Consider the following 21,657-nt stretch of genomic DNA (forward strand, 5'->3'; position numbering starts at 1 on the left):
TCAGTCCAGTCCTGTTTCTTGATTTGCATTGCTTTCTGCCCCATAGCTAAGGTCCATTCATACCCCAGCTCAGGAGCCCTTTCATGCCTGTAATCTTATTCCTTCCTCAGAAGAACCTGTGAAGTAGAGGGCACTACCTCAAGGGAGAATCTGATCTATGTGTGTTAAAGGCAGTGAGTAAGTGAGCCGAGACCATACCTTAGAGCTCCTGACTCCGGGATCTCTCTTTGTACCACAACGACCTCTGTGTCAGGGATTTAGCTTCCAAGAGCACAACATATGCTGCTGGAATAATAGTGTCGTGGAAGGCACCTTTGAGACCATGAAGGTCATTCAACCTTCCACCCAATTTGGAAATCTTTTACCATACTCTTTAGGGTGAGAAACAAGCAGCAACTTTTACATTGATTTTTTTTTTAATATTTTATTTATTTATTTGACATAGAGAGATCACAAGTAGGCAGAGAGGCAGGCAGAGAGAGAAAGGGGGAAGCGGGCTCTCCGCGGAGCAGAGAGCCCGATGCGGGGCTCAATCCCAGGACCCTGGGATCATGACCTGAGCCGAAGGCAGAGGCCTTAACCCAGGCGCCCCTACATTGATTTTTATTACTCAAATATTTATTACACATTTTTAGTAGTTAACTACATATGCATTCATTTATTTAATCAACCAGTAAATAAAATTCTCTGCCTCAGTCTTGCTTGTCTCCTAAAACAATTATCTTTGGCTGCCACTAAAAATGTTTTTTGAGTTCTCATTGAGCTGTTTTTAAGTTTTTCAGAGAGGTAAAATGTCTTTGCTTAAGTTTTTGTTTTTTTCATAGTCCTGTGGACTCACATCTTTTGCTCCAGTCTGTGTGCATCAGCATTGGCCCATGCCACTCTATTAAGCCCAGCATTGTTGTCAAGTTCAAGTGCTAGCTTTTGGATGCCTGCAAAAAAGAACTTTGGTTGTCCTGCTCATATTTTATTAGGAATAAAAGAAGTCATGAGAGTGAATTCCACCTCTCCAGTTGAGTGATCCTAAGACTGTTGTCAAAATAATTTTGTATCTTTTTTTTTTCACTTAGCATGGCACAAACATTTTCCTGTGTGATAACATAGTCATTTTAAGGTCTCTGAGTTCCATTAATTGAGGATTGAATAGTGTCCATAGGCATTTTATTGTTATTGTTATACGTTAACCTTTTTTGGTACTGTACTGCCAATAGCAGTATGATTTGAGAATGTTTGTTATCTTGCACTGTTGGAACATTTGCCCCTAGTTCTGGTCACACTGGTTCCACCTCCCAAACATCTCTATTCTGTCCCCATGTTCCCATCCCCAGTCATTCCTCCAGTCCAGGCCATAGTTACTATTACAGAATGTCTTCCAGAGAAAAAGGAATATGGAAATTTGAGAAGAAAGAGTGAGAGAGAGGGACAGAGGCAGGAGAGAGGGAAGAAATCGAGGAGCAAGGAGATTGTGTTAGTGGCTGGACAACAGAAAGTCAACGATTATAATTTTTTCTCTAAGATGAAAATTGACGGCCAAGTGTCAGGTAAATACAAATATGCCAGGCATCTCTACAGGGACACACTAGGCATTATGTTATGAGTAAACAGTGATAAAAACAAGTCTTGAGTGGTAAAAAGTTAAAAAAAAAATGTCTGTGGAAGAGGTGAGTTTTTTTTTTTTAATATTTTATTTATCTATTTGACAGATAGATCACAAGTAGGCAGAGAGGCAGGCAGAGAGAGGAAGGGAAGCAGGCTCCCCACTGAGCAGAGAACCCAATGTGGGGCTCGATCCCAGAACCCCGGGACCATGACCTGAGCTGAAAGCAGAGGCTTTAACCCACTGAGCCACCCAGGTGCCCCAAGAGGTGAGTTTTTGTCCATTCCAACTTAGTTCAGTGTCCATGTTCAGAACCCTAGAGGAGTCAGCAGCCTCTTCTTTCTTCTGTTAGTTGAGTATCTCCCCCAAGGAGGGTTATGGTTTCTTTCTCCAGGTGTTTTCTGGTCAGGTGCACTGGATGAACTATATTTGCTGTGCCCCATTCTACCTGGTACTATAGTAACCCCAAATGATGGGCCTCCCTGTGTTCTCTGCCCCTGTTTCTCTCACGGGTAGTCTCATTAAAGCTTTCAGAAGTTTTAGCCGGCAGCCCTCATGCATCTCCCCCTCCCCTCCCTCTTTCTCCTTTATGTACCTATATTTATGGGTCCTCATGGTTGCCTAGTCTTGAGAATCCGGCAGCCATGCATTCTGACACAATCCTCCCCAGTTTAGGTCAGTTTGTTTTGAACCAAATCCATGAGCACTATCTGCATTATGACTTCTTCTCTTAAGATACATTTCATTCCCGGGGCCATCCGTGTGGCTCAGGCAGTTGAGTGTCTGACTCTTGATTTCAGCTCAGGTCATGATCTTAGGGTCATGGGATTGAGCTCTGCGATCAATCTGCTTGAGATTCTGTCCCTCTCTACCTGCCCCTTCCCCTACTCATAAGCATTCTCACGCACATGCTCTCTCTCTCTCAAATAATAAATCTTTAAAAAAAGGTGGGGGATAAATTTCATCCCCAAGGACGTTCCTGATCCCTGCATACAAATACAGTTGACCCATGAACAACATGGATTTGAACTGTGTAGGTCCATGAAAATCCATGAATTTTTGAAAATCCATGGATTTTTCAGTAAATATAGTGTAATATTGTAAATGCTTTTTCTCTTGGTTTTCTTAACATTTTTTCTTCTAGCTTTGTTCTAAGAACACAGTCTATAATATATGTGTAACATAGAAAAAATGTGTTAATCAACTCTTTATGTTATCTGTAGGGTTTCTTCCAGTCAACAGTTGGCTACTAGTAAAGTTTTGGGAAAGTGGAAGTTTTTGAGTGCACTGGGAGGTGGGGGGGGAGTCAGTGCCCCTAAAACTTCCACGTTGTTCAGGGGTGGACTGTACATCTGCGGCTCTTCTCTCCATCCCCACACTGTCCCCTCCTATGCCACCCTGCCCCAGTAGGAGGAAAGAATTAGGTGGCTGGAGTAATTCCCGAAGAATGACAGTGATAGAAAAAAGATGTACTGATACTGGCTTGGCTTGAGTTCTACACTACTTTTTAGGATGGGAATATTTAAGTATGTTTCTAGTCAGAGAGGAAGAGCCTAGTAATGAGGGAGTGATGCAAGAGAATGGGAACAATAAATGGAATAGGGGCCCAGTGATGGTTATCAGGGATGGGATTCAGAGTGCCAGGAGAGAGCTAACCTTGGTACTGACTGGAATCGTTACTTCTTCCTCAGAACTGGGCATGAAGGGAGAGAAGCTGGATGAAGAGGGAGAGATTCTTAGGTGGTGAGGAAGAAAATTTATCTCCAATACAATAATAGGGAGAGCTGAAAATCATGTACTCCCTTTAATGTTATGGGCACTGTGCTAAGTGCTCTGCATGCATTTACCTTCTGTAATTTTAAGAACTCTATTTTTCATAACCACGTTTTTAAAAGAAGATTTTATTTATTTGTCAGAAAGGGAGGGAGTGCACAAGCAGGCAGAATAGCAGGCAAAGGGAGAAGCAGGTTCCCTGCTGAGCAAGGAGCCCAGTGGGGGTCTTGATCCCAGGACCCTAGGATCAGGACCTGAGCCGAAGGCAGACCTTAACAGATTGAGCCACCTAGGCATCCTTACATAACCACATTTTTAAAAAGATTTTATTTTTTAAAGTAATCTTTATACCCAACAGCTCAAATTTAACAATTCCCAGATCACTCTACCAACTGAGCAAGCTGGGCACCCCTACATAACCACCCGTGTTTAAGAAGAGTAATTTGCTCAGGGTTAACTGTAGGGAGTGCTCTAGCCAAAATTATCATAATCTTCTCAGAGAGATAAGAGTCAGAGTTTTCTGTTGCAGATAGGAGGGAGGTGGTAACGTGGTTCATTTGAAGTTCATTCTCAAGAAATCTCTGTTGAGTACCTTTTGTATGCAGGGCACCGTTCTGGCCCTTGGCAACACATGGACATACAAGACATGTTGTCTGAACTCAAGGAGTTTATAATCTAGGATTCAAGTGGTTAGGAACCTGAATAAATTGGAAAGTTAGAGAATTCCTAAAACCAGTTATTAAGAAGAGAACTGTTGAATAGCAGTGAGTGGCCCCGCTGACAGAAGGGGACTTGAAGAGCTTTGTGTCACACTTTCCAGTTAGAGAACTTGAGTGTGGGGAGAACCATGTCTGGCGTTTGGCAGGACAGAGTTGATAAAATAGCAAAGAAACAGAGAATTCTCAGGTGTTATTAAAGGTGTCTTTTTTTTTTTTTAAGATTTTATTTATTTATTTGACAGAGAGAGATCACAAGTAGGCAGAGAGGCAGGCAGAGAGAGAGGAGGAGGCAGGCTCCCCGCTGAGCAGAGAGCCCGATGCGGGGCTCGATCCCAGGACCCTGAGATCATGACCTGAGCGGAAGGCAGCGGCTTAACCACTGAGCCACCCAGGTGCCCCTTAAAGGTGTCTTTTAACATGGATACAGTAGAACTATACTGGAAAATAATCTAGTCTGGAAATCTTACATGTGGAATCTATTTCTCAAAGTCCCTGCATTCCAGCCTTGTGAAAAAGTTTCTAGACTTTATTTTGTTTATATTTATCTTGACACATATGGGTAAACGAATGGTTACCTGATCAGGTTTTTACCTCAGTAGGTAAAGCATCGGTTACCCTGATGCTTTAAGTGATGGATTGGGTCTCTGGGTTTACTTGCTCTTCATTTGCAGGTCTGTCTTCAAGTTTGAAGACTCAAAGTGAATTGGAGCCGATGAGGTAAGAAGTCACAGCTCCGTTTGGATCAGTAGGATCTGGGATAGACAAAAGCATGATTTGAAAGATCAGTGTCATAAAAATAAACTTTAATGTATAAACACACCATGATGGACTTTGAAATTGTACCCATGGGAGAGTCTGAGATAGAAATCTCCCGGTGTTCTTGATGAGCTTACAGGTTGCCTCAGGCTACTGATAGGTGCCTTAGACCCCAGGAAACAGCACAGAAACACTGGAACGTGACTACTGGCCATGCGCCCCTGCCATTTACGACTCCCCACGGAGGGGGTGTGGCAGTTGCAACTGGTGCGGTCCTCGACCATCTCAGGCCCTCAGAACAGTTGGCTGATCTACAGCCTCAAGGATGCTGGTGTAATCCCTGCATCAAAATTCTGACCCACTGAAGAGTATTCTGTTTAGTGAAAGAATATTTTATATTAGATTTACAAAAGAAAGTGATGTTTTTCTTAAACTAGGGAATAGTCTGTGAACTTATTATTTTTTTACTCTGTCCTCTGTGAACTTACTTTAAAGTTATTGCATGGCTTTACCATTTCATACTGTAGTTCCATAATTTTTAGTTGGTTTTAAAATAAAAATGTTTTAAGTATTTTTTTTTTAATTCATTGCAACCTTTTGGAAGTCTGAATGGCATCATTTCATAGGATAGTCCTGCATTTCCAGTGTAGAAATGTAGATATATTGCTTTCTGATCAAATAAAGGTTTGGAGAACATTTTCCTCTTAGCGTCTTTGATCCTTTTTTTCTGACTATAAATCATAGAAGCAAATGATTAAGTAGACAAGTGGAGAGGAGGAAGTCACAAATAAAATAGGCACTTACATTTATTGTGTTTGCAGGGTTGTTTTTGAGGATGGCACATGTTTCTCGAGACCTTGTTTCTTACCTATTTTATAGAGCTCTGGCCTCTTAACAGCACTGCTTTAATGACTTCTTGTGGGGTTCTTGGTTTATGTTAGCACTGGCTGTGGAGGGAAAAAAGAGGTCAGGTTTCACAAGGAGGCCATAGACTTGTAAAATCATACCTAACTGGTAGAAACAAAGTCCATGTCAAGGAGAAAGCCAAGATTTGCATAGGAACATAAGATGTTTTGCCATTTAATGTCCCCCTTAAAAAAATCAAAATTACTCCTGAAACCAATATTGCACTGTATGTTAACTAAAATGTAAGTAAAAATATGATAAAAAAAGGTGAGGAAAAAAATCAATATAGAAAAACACTTGTTGAAAAGCAAAGTTTAAGACTATCATGATAGAGATATGCATATTTACATATTCTCAAGTTTCTAAGTTTTCATGTAAAAGTTTATACAATTTGTTGAAAAGTAGCTATTATTCAGATGTTCTTTTTCTTGCAATTCTCAGATTAAGGGCCCTTGTTGGGTTGAGAATCAAGCATCCATAGCTCATAGGTGATGTCTGCCCAAAGAATGAAGTTCAAAGTACTAAAAAGAGGGCAGATAAAATTGAAGTGAGGGATTTTCTCAGGTAGGGGAATAATAGCAGAAAATTTATGCAGGCTTCCATCCCATGCCCCATGTAAGTAATAAAATTTATTTTAAAAATGTTACTTTTTCTTAGTTACATGTATTGTAGGAAAAATGTAAATTAAAAAAAATTATCGTATATAATTCTGCCACTAGAGATCTGAACTTAATTACCTATCTTCTTGTAGTCTATTCCCTATTACTTCATTATTGAAGTAGGAGATTTTATCCTCTCCAACAAATTGACCTGTACACACGAAAAATAGGAAAATTATTTGTTTCTCTCTATTTTATGTTTCTTTACATAAAGTCTACAGTGTCTAGCTTAGTAGAAAAGAAGAATTTTAAATCTTAAAATACCCCTGACTTTGTTAGGGCTTTAAAGTTTATTTTTATTGCATGATGGTCACTAACATCCTTTGTTTGCCTTTCTGTAAGTCATCATTCTGAAAGTAAAAGCAGTGTATTCACAGCAGGACATCCTGTTACTGTTACCACCTCCAGCACCACAACAAAGGTTACTAGGTGCCCAGCAGTGCCCGAGCACATACTCATGTTGTTCTGTGTGTATATGTGTACATACATGTATATGTGTGTGTCATTTAGTATTCTTACAATAACCTTGTAAAGTATCATCCCCATTTTACTGAGGGATGCTGAGGCTTGTGGTTGAGTAACTTCTCAAGGGCATGTAGCATGAGTCCAAAGCTGTGATTTTAACCCAGAGCCATAGATTTTAATATCTGCAGTCTTTCTTTAAAAAAAAAAAGATTTCATTTATTGATTTGAGAGAGAGAGAGAGAGAAAGCATGCACAAGTGGGCGGGGTAGGCAGAGGGAGAGGGAGAAGCAGACTCCCCAGTGAGCAGGGAGCTTAACTCTGGGCTCAATCCCAGGACCCCGGGACTCCAACCTGAGCTGAAGGCAAACTCTTAGACAACAGAGCCACCCAGGCATCCCTAATATCTGCACTCTTAACTGCAAGGCTGTACTGCTTTACTGCCCTCCTCTATCTGCCTAAATTATGTCCTGTAGTTTATTTAGATTTTATTCCTGATTTTCTTTAAACCAGCTAAGGCTAAGGTTTTGCCTTAGCTCTCTACTTCAGTTTTCTATTGCTTTAACTTCCATCATCAAGAAAAGAGCATAAGTTGGGACGCCTGAGTGGCTCAGTTGGTTGGACGACTGCCTTCGGCTCAGGTCGTGATCCTGGAGTCCCGGGATCGAGTCCCGCATCAGGCTCCCAGCTCCATGGGGAGTCTGCTTCTCCCTCTGACCTTCTCCTCACCCATGCTCTTTCTCACTGTCTCTCTCTCAAATAAATAAATAAAATCTTAATAAAAAAAATTTAAAAAAAAAAAAAAGAAAAGAGCATAAGTTAAATTGGAAGAACAGTGAATACTATGTTTCCTGAGCTCATTCCAACAGAGCTTCAGAAATAATAAATTCTTTTCTCTGCTAATTTTACATGTTATACATTGCTATTTTTGTAGACTGCTGTTCTAAAAACTCATGGATGTCTTTCTTCAAATCTTTTTTTTTTTTAAGATTTATTTATTTATTTGACATACAGAAATCACAAGGAGGCAGAGAGGCAGGCAGAGAGAGAGAAGGAAGCAGGCTCCCCGCTGAGCAGAGAGCCCAATCCCAGGACCCTGGGATCATGACCCGAGCCGAAGGCAGAGGCTTTAACCCACTGAGCCACCCATGCGCCCCTCTTTCTTCAAATCTTAATGACAACCTGACATCTTGACCACCTGAACCAGTTAAAAGATCAGGATGGATAAGTATTTGAGGTTTATATTATTAAGCCCTGGTCTTTTATTTTATAAATTTTATAGCTTCCCAGTCTTCCTTAATATGTTGGGTTTCTTCTCATTCTGAGGAAATGAGAGTCTGTAATGGTGATTTGTCAATGCATCTGAGCTCTTCTTTTGTGTTCCCTGTATAGGTACCATACTGTACTCCAACCTTTCAGGCACATAGCCCAGAAACCTCAACTGTGGATCCTTCCCTCACTTTCCCTTGAATACCTTATGACCAAATCATGGTGTTCTGTGTATATCATCTCTTATATGTGCCCTTCCTTCCATTCCATAATCTCCTGCATCATTCAGGCCCACAGCCCATCTCTTGTCTACTGTTCTGATAGCATCTTAAATGGTCTCCCTGTCTCTAATGGTTCTCCAAGTATTTGGCTTTCTGATGTTCAAATGTATGTGAACTTAGAACTAGGAGAGTAAGAATGTAGGAATAGCTAGCAATTCCCACTAGGTAAACTGTTTTTCAAATAGAGTTTAAACTTTTTAAATATTTTATTTATTTATTTCAAGGGGAAGAGGGGCAAAATAAAAGAGGGAATCTGAAGCAGACTCCATGCTAAGTGTGGAGTCCAACATGGGGCTCAGTCCCACGACCCAAGATCATGACTGAGCCGACATCAAGAGTCAGACACTCAACTGACTGAGCCACCCACACACCCTTCAAATAGATTTTTTAAAAATATATTTGATTTCTAAAGAAATCAAATTTTAAAATTTTACTACCTCTAAAGACCGAGGTAGTAGACTCAATTTGCATGCACTCTTGTCTCTTATCTTTCATGGGTTCCTAGAGATAGAGGTTCTCCTGCTTGTGATGGGAGCCTTCGCTTGAGAATATTATCCTAGTGTGCAGGGGTTTAAAGGTGTTACTGTGTTTTGGAAATTTAGGATTTTAACACATATTCTTTTCCAACTCGAAAGTCAATGCATATTAACTTAGACCAGAGCAGTAGAACTGCTTGGATGTAGAGCCAGTAATTTTCGTCTTCAGTAGGAAGGTTGGGGATCTCATGAGAGGATTCGTGTCAGGTGTCCAGAGACTGCTCCCTAGCTGCAAAACCTTGAGAAAGGTGCTTAATTTCCTTATGCTTCAGTTTCTTCAACTGAAATGTGGGGTAATAATGTCTGTGGGGTTTAAATAAATTATATAATGCGTTTACAGCACTGCCTGGCAATAAAATATGTTGGACTATTGTTATTTCTATCATTATTATAACCTCTGTTATGTGCTTTCATAATGCTTGATGTTTTTCCTTGAAAGCATTTATCACAGTTGGAAGGTGTATGCTGGCATAGTAACTTAGGTGCATGCCTCTCTGTGTCATTAGATGGAGATCCCTGAGAGTGGTGCCTCTGCTAGTTTTGTTCATTATTGGATCCTTGATACCTAGAATGTACTAGATACTGAATGAATGTTTGTTGAATGAACGAATGAACTTAGAAGAGATTACTGTAGCCTAAAGTATTTCTAAAATAGGTGTAATTAAAATCCTTTTCTGGACTGGGGAGATAGTTCATCTGGCCCATTAGTGATGAATAATTACATGACTCAAAGCCTGCCAGCATGGGTAAACTACAAACTAAATGAATGGTGTGATTATACAGATAATGGGATTGATACTGTGTGATTTGTGGAAATCAAATGCTTTATGTCACAGTTATAATGTGTATCTCTAATTGCAGAGATATTCAGTGTTTTTTAAATATAACTACATGAGAGTGACTTTTTAAATACTGCTGCATGCTTACCATATAAACAGTTTCGTTTGGAGTAATTGATGTCAAACTACTTTTCCTTGGTGCAGAAAGGAGCCAATAAATCTGTTTATTGAGAATGTACTCAGCCAAAAAGAATTAAAAATATGTAGTTGGCATAAAGAAAGCTATTTGTTCCTTTTGATGTAGCAAGGATATATACATTCACTTTTTCTGATAATTTGGCTAAACAGTTTAAAGACTTAGAAGGAGGGTTTGGTTGCTAACGCACAGTGTTTTTGACATTTAAAATTGGAATCACATTTTTTGTGAGATTATTCCTTTTTTGGTTTTAGTGGTAATGGGTTGACCTAAGGAAGCCTTTGAATTAGTAGATGGAAGCTGCTTGTGAGCCCAGCACAGCCATATCACATACTTGTGTACATTTAGAGGATGTTTTTGCAGCAGGGAAGAGGGAAAATGGGAGTAAGAAGACCAGATAAGGGGCTTTCATCGTGGTTTCAGTGAGAGATGTTGGGAGAGGAACACAGGAGTGGATCTGACATGTGTTCAGGAGTTAATATCAGTGGGAACAAGTGAATGAGAGTGTAGAGGAAGGAATTAATAGTATCTAGCTCAGGTGAGCATCTGGATAGTTGTGTGATAAACTTAAGTAGAGACCCAGACTTGGAGGAAATAAGAGGGTTTCATTTTGGACTTGATGAGTTGGAACTACCTTTTATTAATTCCAGGTGAAGGTGTCCAGTAGCAATTAGAGCCATGAGTATGAAACCCTGGGGATGGTGATCTAAGCTGGAGATGTATTTTGGGGAATCAGCTGCAAGAAATAGATATCACTGAAAACTGAATGTGGATGGAATCCACAAGGAGCACCCTTGAAAAGGGAGACTGGAAGGAGGAATCAGAGAAATAGATAAGACAGTGTGGAAGAAATAGGAGTGTGCAATGTCATTGACACTGTTTCAATAAAATAATAGGGGAAGAAGGCAGATGAGATGTTCAAGATAAAATGTCAGAGAGGAAGAAGGGGAGGGGACTAACATCAGCTACTCTTTAGAAAAGTTTTAATGCCATGGGGAAGAGAGAGGGTGGATAGCCGCTTAGAGGGTTACATGCCATAAAGAGATGTCTGGAGTTTTGTTCTTTTTGTGTTTTGAGATTTGGGAAAATTTAATCACGCTCATAGTTGGAAAGAAGGATCCAGGAAAAGAATTTGAATATGCAGGCGAGAAAGAGAGAGAGAAGCAGATACATCAGGTTCCCAGAGGTGAGGGAGAAGAATGGGGTTGGCCCCGAGGTAGGGGAGTTACAGACAGAAGGATGGCAACTTATTTTTATTGTGGAATCATGAATGCCTCTTTTTTCTTTCGTCTCAGAGGTACTCATGAGAGTTCCAAAGGGTATTGTGCTTGGTCTTCTTTAGGAAAAATCATTTTCCCAGCAGGTTGAATTTTCAAAAGGGACCAGAGAGTGAGAAATGTTAAATATAAAGGTGTTTGGGGGATTTAAAAGATTCCCCCCCACAAGAAATCATGGACAAGGTGAATATGGGATCAATAAGAGAAATTAATGCTTCATCAATCAGGCATATCTCCTTCTGCATTAAGTCTGTTACAATATCATCCATCACATGATACACTCGAGAAATAAGAGTGAAAAAGGCAGATGATGGTGATCATGGTTTTGACTTTGTTATCCACTGACAAAAGTGGTGTGAGAACCACTGTTCTTGAGGAAGCAGAAATTTTTGGTTACATACACCCATAAGGTATTATTCTACCCCCCATCTGCTTTTTGGAAGTAGATGTTCCTGAGTATTTTCACCATTATTATTCACTGGCTTTGTCTTATACTCTAAAGTCTTGTGATCCATTTACAGATCAGTGAAAGTAAGGCTAAGGCAGAATCTGTAGTCTTCTGTCACTTTTTACCCTTCCCAGTCTAATGAGGTGTTAAGTCATGTAGACCTTATGCCCTCTGCTTTTCTTCATGACTTCGCACTTTGTTGATAAACTGTAAGCACACACAGGCATATGTATGTATGTATGTATGTATGTATATTGAACTGGACTCTGCAGAGGGGGGAGTAAGACCACCATTGGGGCCCTTTATATCCTGAAAAACAGTAGAGGGAAAGAAAACCACAACGTTATCTGGAGTCTGGACTCTATCAAAATGGAAAAGCGTGGACACTGATGACTGGCTCCTGGAGGCCTGCCTAGAATGAGAAAGAAGAATTATCTCTAGAAATATCAACACTTGGAGATTTATCTCCACTTAAGAAATACATGAGACTAAAAATAGTCCCTTGAGTCTCTCTACCTTTAATTCGTCAGGCGCACACACACCATTTGTCTTCGTTCTCTCCTTTCTCATTCGGCTTCATCAATACCAGGCTCATCTGATTCCAAACACAGAGTGACGTGTCTGTGTCCAGTGAGAACCGAGTCTTTGTTTCCATTAAGATATCTGTAGAATCTCACATTCTCACCGCCTCCACCCGGCTCTGTCATTCCTGTTTAAACAGCCTGTTGGTCTTTTGACTTGAGGCTCTCTTTTTCCACTCCATCCTACATATCCATGCCTGATTGATGTCGCCCAAACACAGCTATTATCAGAACTACTATTGTCTTTGCTTAAAAATGTTCAGGGATGAAAAAAAAAAATGTTCAGGGATGTCTTAATTTGTGTCATGGTACAGGTCTGTTCTATCTCTAGTCTCCTTCCCCTTTTCCATGATCCCTTAATCTGAAATATTCTGCAGTACTTAGTTCTTGCTGTTTCCTTACAATCCTGTAAACAGAGACTACACATTTCTTCTGTGCTTGCTTCCCTGTCACCTGGAATGTCTTTTCCCCCCACTTCCATCCAAACCCAACTGAATCTTCAAATCCAATCTCTGCAAATGGTTTTTACCTAATTTGTCTTTCTTGATTTCCCTTTTCTCTGAAATATAGTAGTATGTAAAGTTCATACCACACAAAAACGGTATGTAATTACATATCATTAATTGTTTATTTTGTTTCAGTTGTATTAATTTTTATTTTCAAATGGGTTGTAAGTTTCTTGAGAACTTATTTAGAATTTCATCCTGGTAAAGACCAGATTCCCTGAGTGAGGCCACGGTCAGTTGTTTTTCCAAAATCATTGTCTAAACTATCTTTGTGCTGGTTAAGCTGGGTCAGTCTTATGTCTGGGCAGGAGTTCAAGTCTGATAATATCTAGCATAATGTTATTTCCAAGTATAGTAAAGTGTAATAGTACCTGTACTTATTCTAAATTTGTAAACTTTATCTTATAGCGATTTCTGCATTTGAAGTTCAGCCGATTTCTACTGAGGTCCAAGAAGGTGGAGTTGCTAGATTTGCATGCAAGATTTCCTCAAACCCTCCTGCAGTCATCACATGGGAATTAAATCGGACAACTCTGCCTGTAACTATGGACAGGTAAATGCAGCTTTTTGTCATTGGAGATGATGCAGGAGTAATGAAGGTATCGTGAGACTTACAGGGGTAAAACCATTATGGAGCTTATTTTCATTTACAGTAGTGATTACCAACCTCTTTAAGACATTTTAAACTTAGGGAAACAATTAGATCATCAGTCTTTGGTACATGGGGAATAATTTCTGAGTTTTGGTTTAGATCATAATTCAAATAACCTATCTTACTGCTTTGTTACTTTCCTCAAACAACTTTTCCAGTCATAGGACCACCTGAGCACCTGGTTTGCCGCCCAAGGAGGCAAATTAGACCTCCACTGTGGCTATAGTACTCCTACTTTGGGGGTCTCCCATATGCCCTGGTAGCTGCCCATTCTGTCTCTACCTCCCACTTCTGGTCTCCTCTGGCCCCCCCACACACACCCCCAGTGATCTGCAGGTCGAGGTTTAAGGATCAAGAACTTAATAGCAACTTCATAAAGTCTGATTTCTGTCCTCATGAATAGCAGTATTCCAAAGTAGGTAAAAATCATTTGCTAAAATGGTAGGATGCTGATGGAAAATGTTATTCAAAAAAGCTTTTTTTTAAAGTACTTAGATTCAGGTATATCTTGGAGAATACATCTATTTTAATAGGCAAGACATCAGGATTTGAAAAAAATCATACTAAGCTCTAGACCACCAGTTATATAAGCTATAATGTCAAATGTAACTGGTATAAAATCAGACTGGTAGATTTCACAAACCACATACTGTGTCGTTATACATGTTTCAAAGAGCTGTAGTGACCCAAATGAGAACAGTTGAGTCAAGCTAATATTTTAAATGGTCTTTAAAGTATTGCATTGTCTGGCACTTTAAAAAAGGTTGAATGTATTAATCATAGAATACATGTAAAAATATAAAATCTCACTTCAAAGAATTTAATCCCCTTTCTTCTTGTAACAGGATAACTGCCTTACCAACAGGAGTACTGCAGATCTATGATGTTGGCCAACAGGATGCTGGAAGTTATCGCTGTGCTGCTGCTACTGTAGCCCACAGGCGTAAAAGTCTGGAAGCCTCTCTGACAGTGATTCCAGGTACCACGCGGAAGTGACTTCAGCTTTTATTGGCCCAACTATTTTTCTTTCGTGGCTGTAATAGTATGCCATAAAGTAGTACTGTAATTTCACTTAGATTATTGTTATCTAGTTGGAAATGGTCGCTTTTATCCTTATTAGGCACCTCTTCTTTCACAGGCCAGCTTGTTTTAAGTTACGTCAACATCTTTAAGAAAGAATGAATATTTGTTTTGTAAAAATACAAAATGTGAAAAGAGAAAAACAATTATCCATTTCCACCAGAACTATCCATTGTCAATAAAGATGTATTTCTAGTTTGGTATTTTTTTGCTTGTTGTTTTAAGAAAAATTATAATTTGTGTTTATAAAAATGAAACATGGTTATTATAAAGATTATATAATATCTAATGTCTGTATATTATGTGTAATATATAAATATAGACATATATAATGTAGGCATAGTATATGTCTATAAAAGTATAGAAAGAAAAACCTTTACATTAAACAATGTAAAAATATACAGATAGAAGTTTAAAAATATCTCCACCTCCAATACCCAGAAATTATCATTGTTAACTTTAAGTGAACATAATTTCTATATTTTGCCATATGTGAATATAGTTAGAAGGGAAACTAGCCAAAGAGATGAAGATGCAGAAAAAAATGTGTCTTATTAGAATGGAATTACATATATATATACTAGTTTTTATTTTTAAATAATGTAAATTTACTTGCATATAGTGGAAGAAAATCTAGACTGAAGACATTGTTGAATTTCATAAGAATGTTTTTCACAAGTTTCCTAAAAGATCCTTGGAGGTTAAAAAGATCTCTTTGGAAAACACTGAGAAACTGAAATTGTATTTTTAACACTATGTTTTAACATCAGATAGTATCTGTTAGCTTTCTGGTATGAAAGAGTAAAGACAAAAGCACTCCAACACTTCTTCTCCCCACTGTCACATAAATTCTTAACAAGATTAGTGAAAGGATTAAATGAATGTTTGAGCCTCAATTAAAAGTGAATGATACGGAAACAACTAAATGTCCATCAACTGAAGAATGGATAAATAAAATGTGTTCTATCCATGCAATTAAATTCTTTTCTGTTATTATTACTCAGTAAAAAGAAATGAAATACTGGTACACATTGCAACACAGATGAATCTTGAAAACATTTGCTAAGTGAAAAGAAGCCAGTTACAAAAAAGACCATTAAATATATGGTCCTGTTCTTAGGAAATGTCTAGAACAGGCAAATCTGGAGAGACAGAAAGATTAGTGGTTGTCAGGCTGGGGAGAGGAGATTGCTAATAGGTGTGGTGGTGTTTCTTCATTTTTGGAGTTCTAAAATTGATTGTGGTAATAATTGCTCAACTCTGAAAATCATTAAAATATCACCAAAATGGTGACTTATTATGTGAGTTATATTTCCCTAAAATTATTTCCTAAGTGAATAACTTAAGGATATTTTAACTTGTTTCACTTATTATATCTTATTCTCATGTTGTGCCTTTTCCTCCTCAAAGCTAAGGAGTCTAATTCCTTCTACACACCAACCATTATAGCAGGCCCACAGAACATAACAACGTCTCTCCATCAGACGGTTGTTTTGGAATGCGTGGCCACAGGAAATCCCAAACCAATCATTTCTTGGAGCCGCCTTGGTAAGTTTTCTCAGGGAAAGAAGTGTTTAAACTTTGTTCATTCTAAAGAAACTGATAAAATGTTTATTTTATATGCAAAACACATGTTTGTCATTTAAGTAGCTTTTAACTTAATGGCATTTCACTGTGTAGAGAAAAAGGATTTTGTGTAGCAAATTTTATACTTTTTTATGCTACGATTAGATAGTGATCTTCTGACATAATTTTAGATCTTATGTTACATTATTTTCACTGAAGTATTCTCTTGGAAATAGATCACAAGTCCATTGATGTCTTTAATACTCGGGTACTTGGAAACGGTAATCTCATGATATCTGATGTCAAGCTGCAACACGCTGGAGTATATGTTTGTCGGGCCACAACCCCAGGCACGCGCAACTTTACGGTTGCCATGGCAACCTTAACTGTCTTAGGTATGTTTTATTTCATTCTGCATTCAGGAGAATCTTGTATTTTAACATTAGTTGTTTTATCTCATTCATTGCTTACTTATGCCTTTCTTGGGTTTTGTAGCATTGATATGAAAGTTGATATGAAGTACTGTAATCCAACAATGAATTTTAGGAGAAAATTAAAGCCCTGGGTTAAAATGTAATTATCATGCCTCCTGTTTGCCTGCATACCATTATGTTCCTTCTTATTTAAGCATCCCTTTTATGTCTTTGTTTACCCACCAGCAAATCCACATATCCATTTACCAGTCTAAAATTTTATTCTGTTGGTTGTGGGCACTCACAAGTGGCTGTATATTATTGGGCTTAGTTAAGGTGGACTATAGTGTACATATTTTTAGCGTGTTGACACAGAGGTTCTCAATAGTTTTTGAGTGAACATCTAAATGAGCAATGCTGAGAAAAGGCATCTGGGTAGATATATGTAGAGCATAGATAAGAGGCTCCGACTATTAAATATTTTCAAGGATGGGACTTGAGTCATTTGCCAGACTCTTCCTTGACTGTTTGTATCATTCCCGTTTTGGGGACATGGAAATTTTTTTCTTTTCTTGTTTCTTTAAAAATAGCTCCACCTTCATTTGTTGAATGGCCAGAAAGTTTAACAAGGCCTCGAGCTGGCACTGCTCGATTTGTATGTCAAGCAGAAGGAATCCCCTCACCCAAAATGTCATGGTTGAAAAACGGGAGGAGGATACATTCAAATGGGAGAATTAAAATGTACAACAGGTAGGCTATGCTATCGTGCTACTCTTTTGGAGAACATATAATGGCTTTCATAATTGTTATGTGAACTGGTTGTAATACCAAATATCAAAATTATCTTGGTATTTTAAACTAATATAAAAGAGAAGTTAAGATTATAACATCAGCACGCCCTAGATTCTTCTGTTTTATATGGATCATGGAAGTGATAGATTATAATGAAATAAATGATGGACAGTCCCCTAGACTTGGGTACTCATCCTGATAAGCTAATAGCTAAGTTACTAGCAAGCATATTATGCCTTTGCGGTCTCAGTTCCTTCTTCCTTTACGGATAAAAAGAGAAACTAAGAAGGAAATATTCAAGTATCAAGGAATTTTTCCAAAGCTCAAACTTAATGATTTTAAGAACTCCTTTTTATTAGTATAAATATGAATCTTCTTGTAACATTGCCATATGTTTAACAAAACTTTAAAATTTTTGTTTATCTGAATTTATGTAATGTTGCAAAGTTACATAAATTAGATGCTATTACAAAGTAATATACTTTCTTATAAAAGCCAAATTTAAAAAAAGAGATTAGTCACTCACGTAAAGCAAACAGGATTTGGCTATCACTATTACTTAATTAAACTCAGAAAATAAGAGTAATTTTAAGCAACTCAGATTTTTCAGTAGGGTTGACTACACAGCTTTTTGTTCTTAGTATAAACTTTTGCCACTTAAAATGAGAGTGAATTTAACAATAGTTTAAATGTCTTTTTACATCATTCTTAGCATTTTTCATAGAAGTATTTTTTTCTTTCTTCAGTAAATTGGTAATTAACCAGATTATCCCTGAAGATGATGCTATTTATCAGTGCATGGCTGAGAACAGCCAAGGATCTATTTTATCTAGAGCCAGACTGACCGTAGTAATGTCAGAAGACAGACCCAGCGCTCCATACAATGTGCATGCTGAAACCATGTCCAGTTCAGCGATCCTTTTGGCTTGGGAGAGGCCACTTTATAATTCAGACAAAGTCATTGCTTACTCTGTGCACTACATGAAAGCAGAAGGTAAGCAATTTAAGGAGTATTTATCTTCAACTGCTACTTCTTGTCAGTAATTTCAGTATGAGTGACATCTTAGAGAATCCAGAAAAAAATTTTTTTCTGAATGTCAGTTCTATAGTATTTATCTCTTTTAGTAAAATAATCTATCACCCACATATCAGTTTTTGCTAAATGTTCTTATTATCTTATACCTTGTATATATATGTATAGTTTAAGATTTTTATGTTTAGAAATAAGTACCATCTCTGCCTGCTGAAAATGACAGAGTGGTGGAGTATGAATTTCATTCCAGCCAAGATATAAATTCTTTAGCAATTAAAGTATGCAGTTACATAGGAACACTGGTGTAACTGGTTCAGAAAATAATATGGTAGATTATGGTCACTATAACATGTTATTTTTAAGGGGGGGGAAGTACACATTATCAGATCCCCATAAATTGATTTTATATGTTTTGAATGCTTCCTGAAACCATTTAGAACCTTGAATATTGAACAGGACTGTCTTTATTGATATGTCATTTCTTATATAAAATTAGAAAATCAGATCTGCCTTAAAATTTTTATTCAGAACTATTAATTCCATTTTTTGCCCTAGTATTTTCTTTTGGCAAAAAAAAAAAAAAATTGGAAAATGAAAGCTACTTAGAAATCCTAGAGCTTTCTCTACTGATCTCTCGTAGAAAACACAGAATTTACAAGTTTTAATTGTGCACACAGTCCAGATTTTATGCAGTAGACATTAAAACAAACCCCAACACCCAAAAATGATGGTATGATAAAGTTGTTCATAGAAACAGGTGGTTTGTTGTTGTTTGTTTTTTGTACTTTGAAGTAGTATTTTGAAAAGGAATATTTTGAATTTAAATCAGGAGTTGTGTTAGCAAGAAGAATGAAAGTCTAACTGAGCCTGTTGGAGTATGTTAATTCCCTTCTTAGTGATTTAGGAAGGTAAAAGGAATGCTGGTTTTGGTGGAGACCACTCTTGTTCGCTATTATGGTTGTTTCATTAGAGCCTCCACATGTGGCTCAGTGGTCTATTCAAGGACAGAACAAGGCTTTTTAATTCGAACTCAAGGACCTTGTTTGGTAGGTCAGAAATCGTACTATGCAGTTCCTAATTAACGAGCCATTAGCCAGTCTGTTGTGAAACGGCTGTAATCTTGTCTAATTAAAATGCTATCAAGTTAATTCAGAAATGTGGGAAAACTTAATAGTGGAATTTGCCTTCTGTTTTGTTTATAAATCCAGTGTGGGGGAGAAGGGCCTTCGTCTTAGAGCATTTTGATGAAGTTGACGTGCATTTACCATGAATTGTTCTCAAAGCACAGGAGCTGCCTTTGCACTTTGCGGATTTGCGCCATAGGAATTAAATCCCACAAAGACAAATTCTCTTCTGTACCTTGCCATGCATATTTTATAAAGAATTGCTGAGAATTTTTTTCCCCCTCTTTTGGGGAAAAAAAGTTCGTTGTGGAACAAAGTGTTTTGAAGCACATTCCGTGCCTCCCAGTTCTTTTGCTTTCAGTATAAATAAAAAGAACAACTTGTGTCAGTCAAATTTAATAGAATCTCTAGGGCCAAAATGAGATCTTTTGCAGGACGACTTTTGGTTTGGTTTGTTTTTATAAAGCGTAGAGCCATTACATTCCCTACTGTCTCTGTATTTACGTATAAAAGAAAAAGGAAGGCATGAGTTAAAGCAAGTAAAATTTAACACCTTTTGCAGGACAACTGTTGGTTTGGTTTGTTTTTATAAAGTGCAGAGCCATTACATTCCCTACTGTCTCTCCATTTATATATAAAAGAAAAAAAAAGGCATGAGTTTAAGCAAGTAAAACTTAACACTGTTACAAAAGAGTTCTGCAACTTTAAGATCGCTCTTCTGTGTTACTTCTGTACATTGTCTCTGCTATGGGTTTTGACTGGATTTTAAAACAAATACAGAAGAGATTAATTATTTTCAGTTTCATTTATTAAGGAAGAGTTCAAACTAATTTGTAGCAAGACATAGTTACTTTTAGAAATCACTTTTATTTTCAAGGATCACAAAAGTTAGCAGAGATTGGATCAGAGAATCAGTGTTTCACAGTAAGGGAAATTGGTCTTGCTCACTTTATTGTTTGAATATTCCTAATTTTTAAATGCTGATACTTTAATCTAGGTTTAAATAATGAAGAGTATCAAGTAGTCATCGGAAATGACACAACTCATTATATTATTGATGATTTAGAACCTGCTAGCAATTATACTTTCTACATTGTGGCATATATGCCAATGGGAGCCAGCCAGATGTCTGACCATGTGACCCAGAATACTTTAGAGGATGGTAAGAAAACAGTCTGTGTCATTTAAGTATGAACATCAATATGTTTAATCCATTTCAATGAATAAATGTGTTTTAAATTAGAGAAAATATCCTCTTTTTGGTTAAAAAAAAATAATAAAAACAGGTGTGGTTACCAGCAGGATAGTTTGCCATTTCAAATTTGACCCGCATTTTTTGACAGTAACATGATATAGGTAAAGAGGTGTTTTTTTTTTTTTCCAATTTATTTATTTTCAGAAAAACAGTATTCATTATTTATTCACCACACCCAGTGCTCCATGCAAGCTGTGCCCTCTATAATAGCCACCACCTGGTACCCCAACCTCCCACCCCCGCGCCACTTCAAACCCCTCAGATTGTTTTTCAGAGTCCATAGTCTCTCATGGTTTATCTCCCCTTCCAATTTACCCAAAAGCACATACCCTCCCCAATGTCCATAACCCTACCCCCTTCTCCCAACCCCCCTCCCCCCAGCAACCCACAGTTTGTTTCGTGAGATTAAGAGTCACTTATGGTTTGTCTCCCTCCCTATCCCATCTTGTTTCATGGATTAGGTAAAGAGTTTTTATAACTGATAATGTATAACATAAATTTTAATAATAAAATTCTTGTATTATTGTTTTTCTTCAAGTTTCTTAGTTTAAATTGTAAGGATGACTTTTTAAAAATATTTTTTTGACATTGCAGATTTTTTTTTAAGCAAGTAGAACAAAATGTAAAATTTTCTAAGCATGAGTAAATATGAGTGAATATATATAATGAAGAGAGGTCAGAGGTCTTGGACTTCTGAAACTGGGAGTTTCTGAAATTTAGTAAACTATTGATTAAAAAATATTCTTAAAAAATCAGCAGTCTATTTTTAGGTATAATATGTCTATTCTGCTGTAATAGTTCAGTTCAGTAACAGACTCTGGGTTGGAAGTTGAGTGCTTTTGAGAAGCAGGCCTCCATATGTTCTTATAATGGTAGGAGATCCCATTCCTTAGGAAAGTCCTGAGACTGATTCTCCTCCTGATTCATCACCTCTCTCTCTCTCCAGGGGCTCTCCAGAAGGCCCATTTTTATACCCTTCACTGGGAAAAGGGAATGA

General features: G+C 37.8%; 1 protein-coding gene across 1 annotated transcript in view; it reads left to right on the forward strand.

The window, feature by feature from the left end:
- Positions 1-21,657, forward strand: part of PRTG (protogenin) — a 116,826-nt gene that overhangs the window by 44,249 nt on the left and 50,920 nt on the right. Inside the window, exons 3-9 of the mRNA XM_044231171.1 lie at positions 13,154-13,298; positions 14,243-14,376; positions 15,888-16,025; positions 16,280-16,438; positions 17,047-17,206; positions 17,995-18,242; positions 20,403-20,567. Of these exons, the coding sequence (XP_044087106.1) occupies positions 13,154-13,298; positions 14,243-14,376; positions 15,888-16,025; positions 16,280-16,438; positions 17,047-17,206; positions 17,995-18,242; positions 20,403-20,567 (1,149 nt within the window). The remainder of the gene's footprint in view (positions 1-13,153; positions 13,299-14,242; positions 14,377-15,887; positions 16,026-16,279; positions 16,439-17,046; positions 17,207-17,994; positions 18,243-20,402; positions 20,568-21,657) is intronic.

This window comes from Neovison vison, chromosome 13 (genome assembly GCF_020171115.1).
Source record: "Neovison vison isolate M4711 chromosome 13, ASM_NN_V1, whole genome shotgun sequence".
Taxonomy (NCBI): domain Eukaryota; kingdom Metazoa; phylum Chordata; class Mammalia; order Carnivora; family Mustelidae; genus Neogale; species Neogale vison.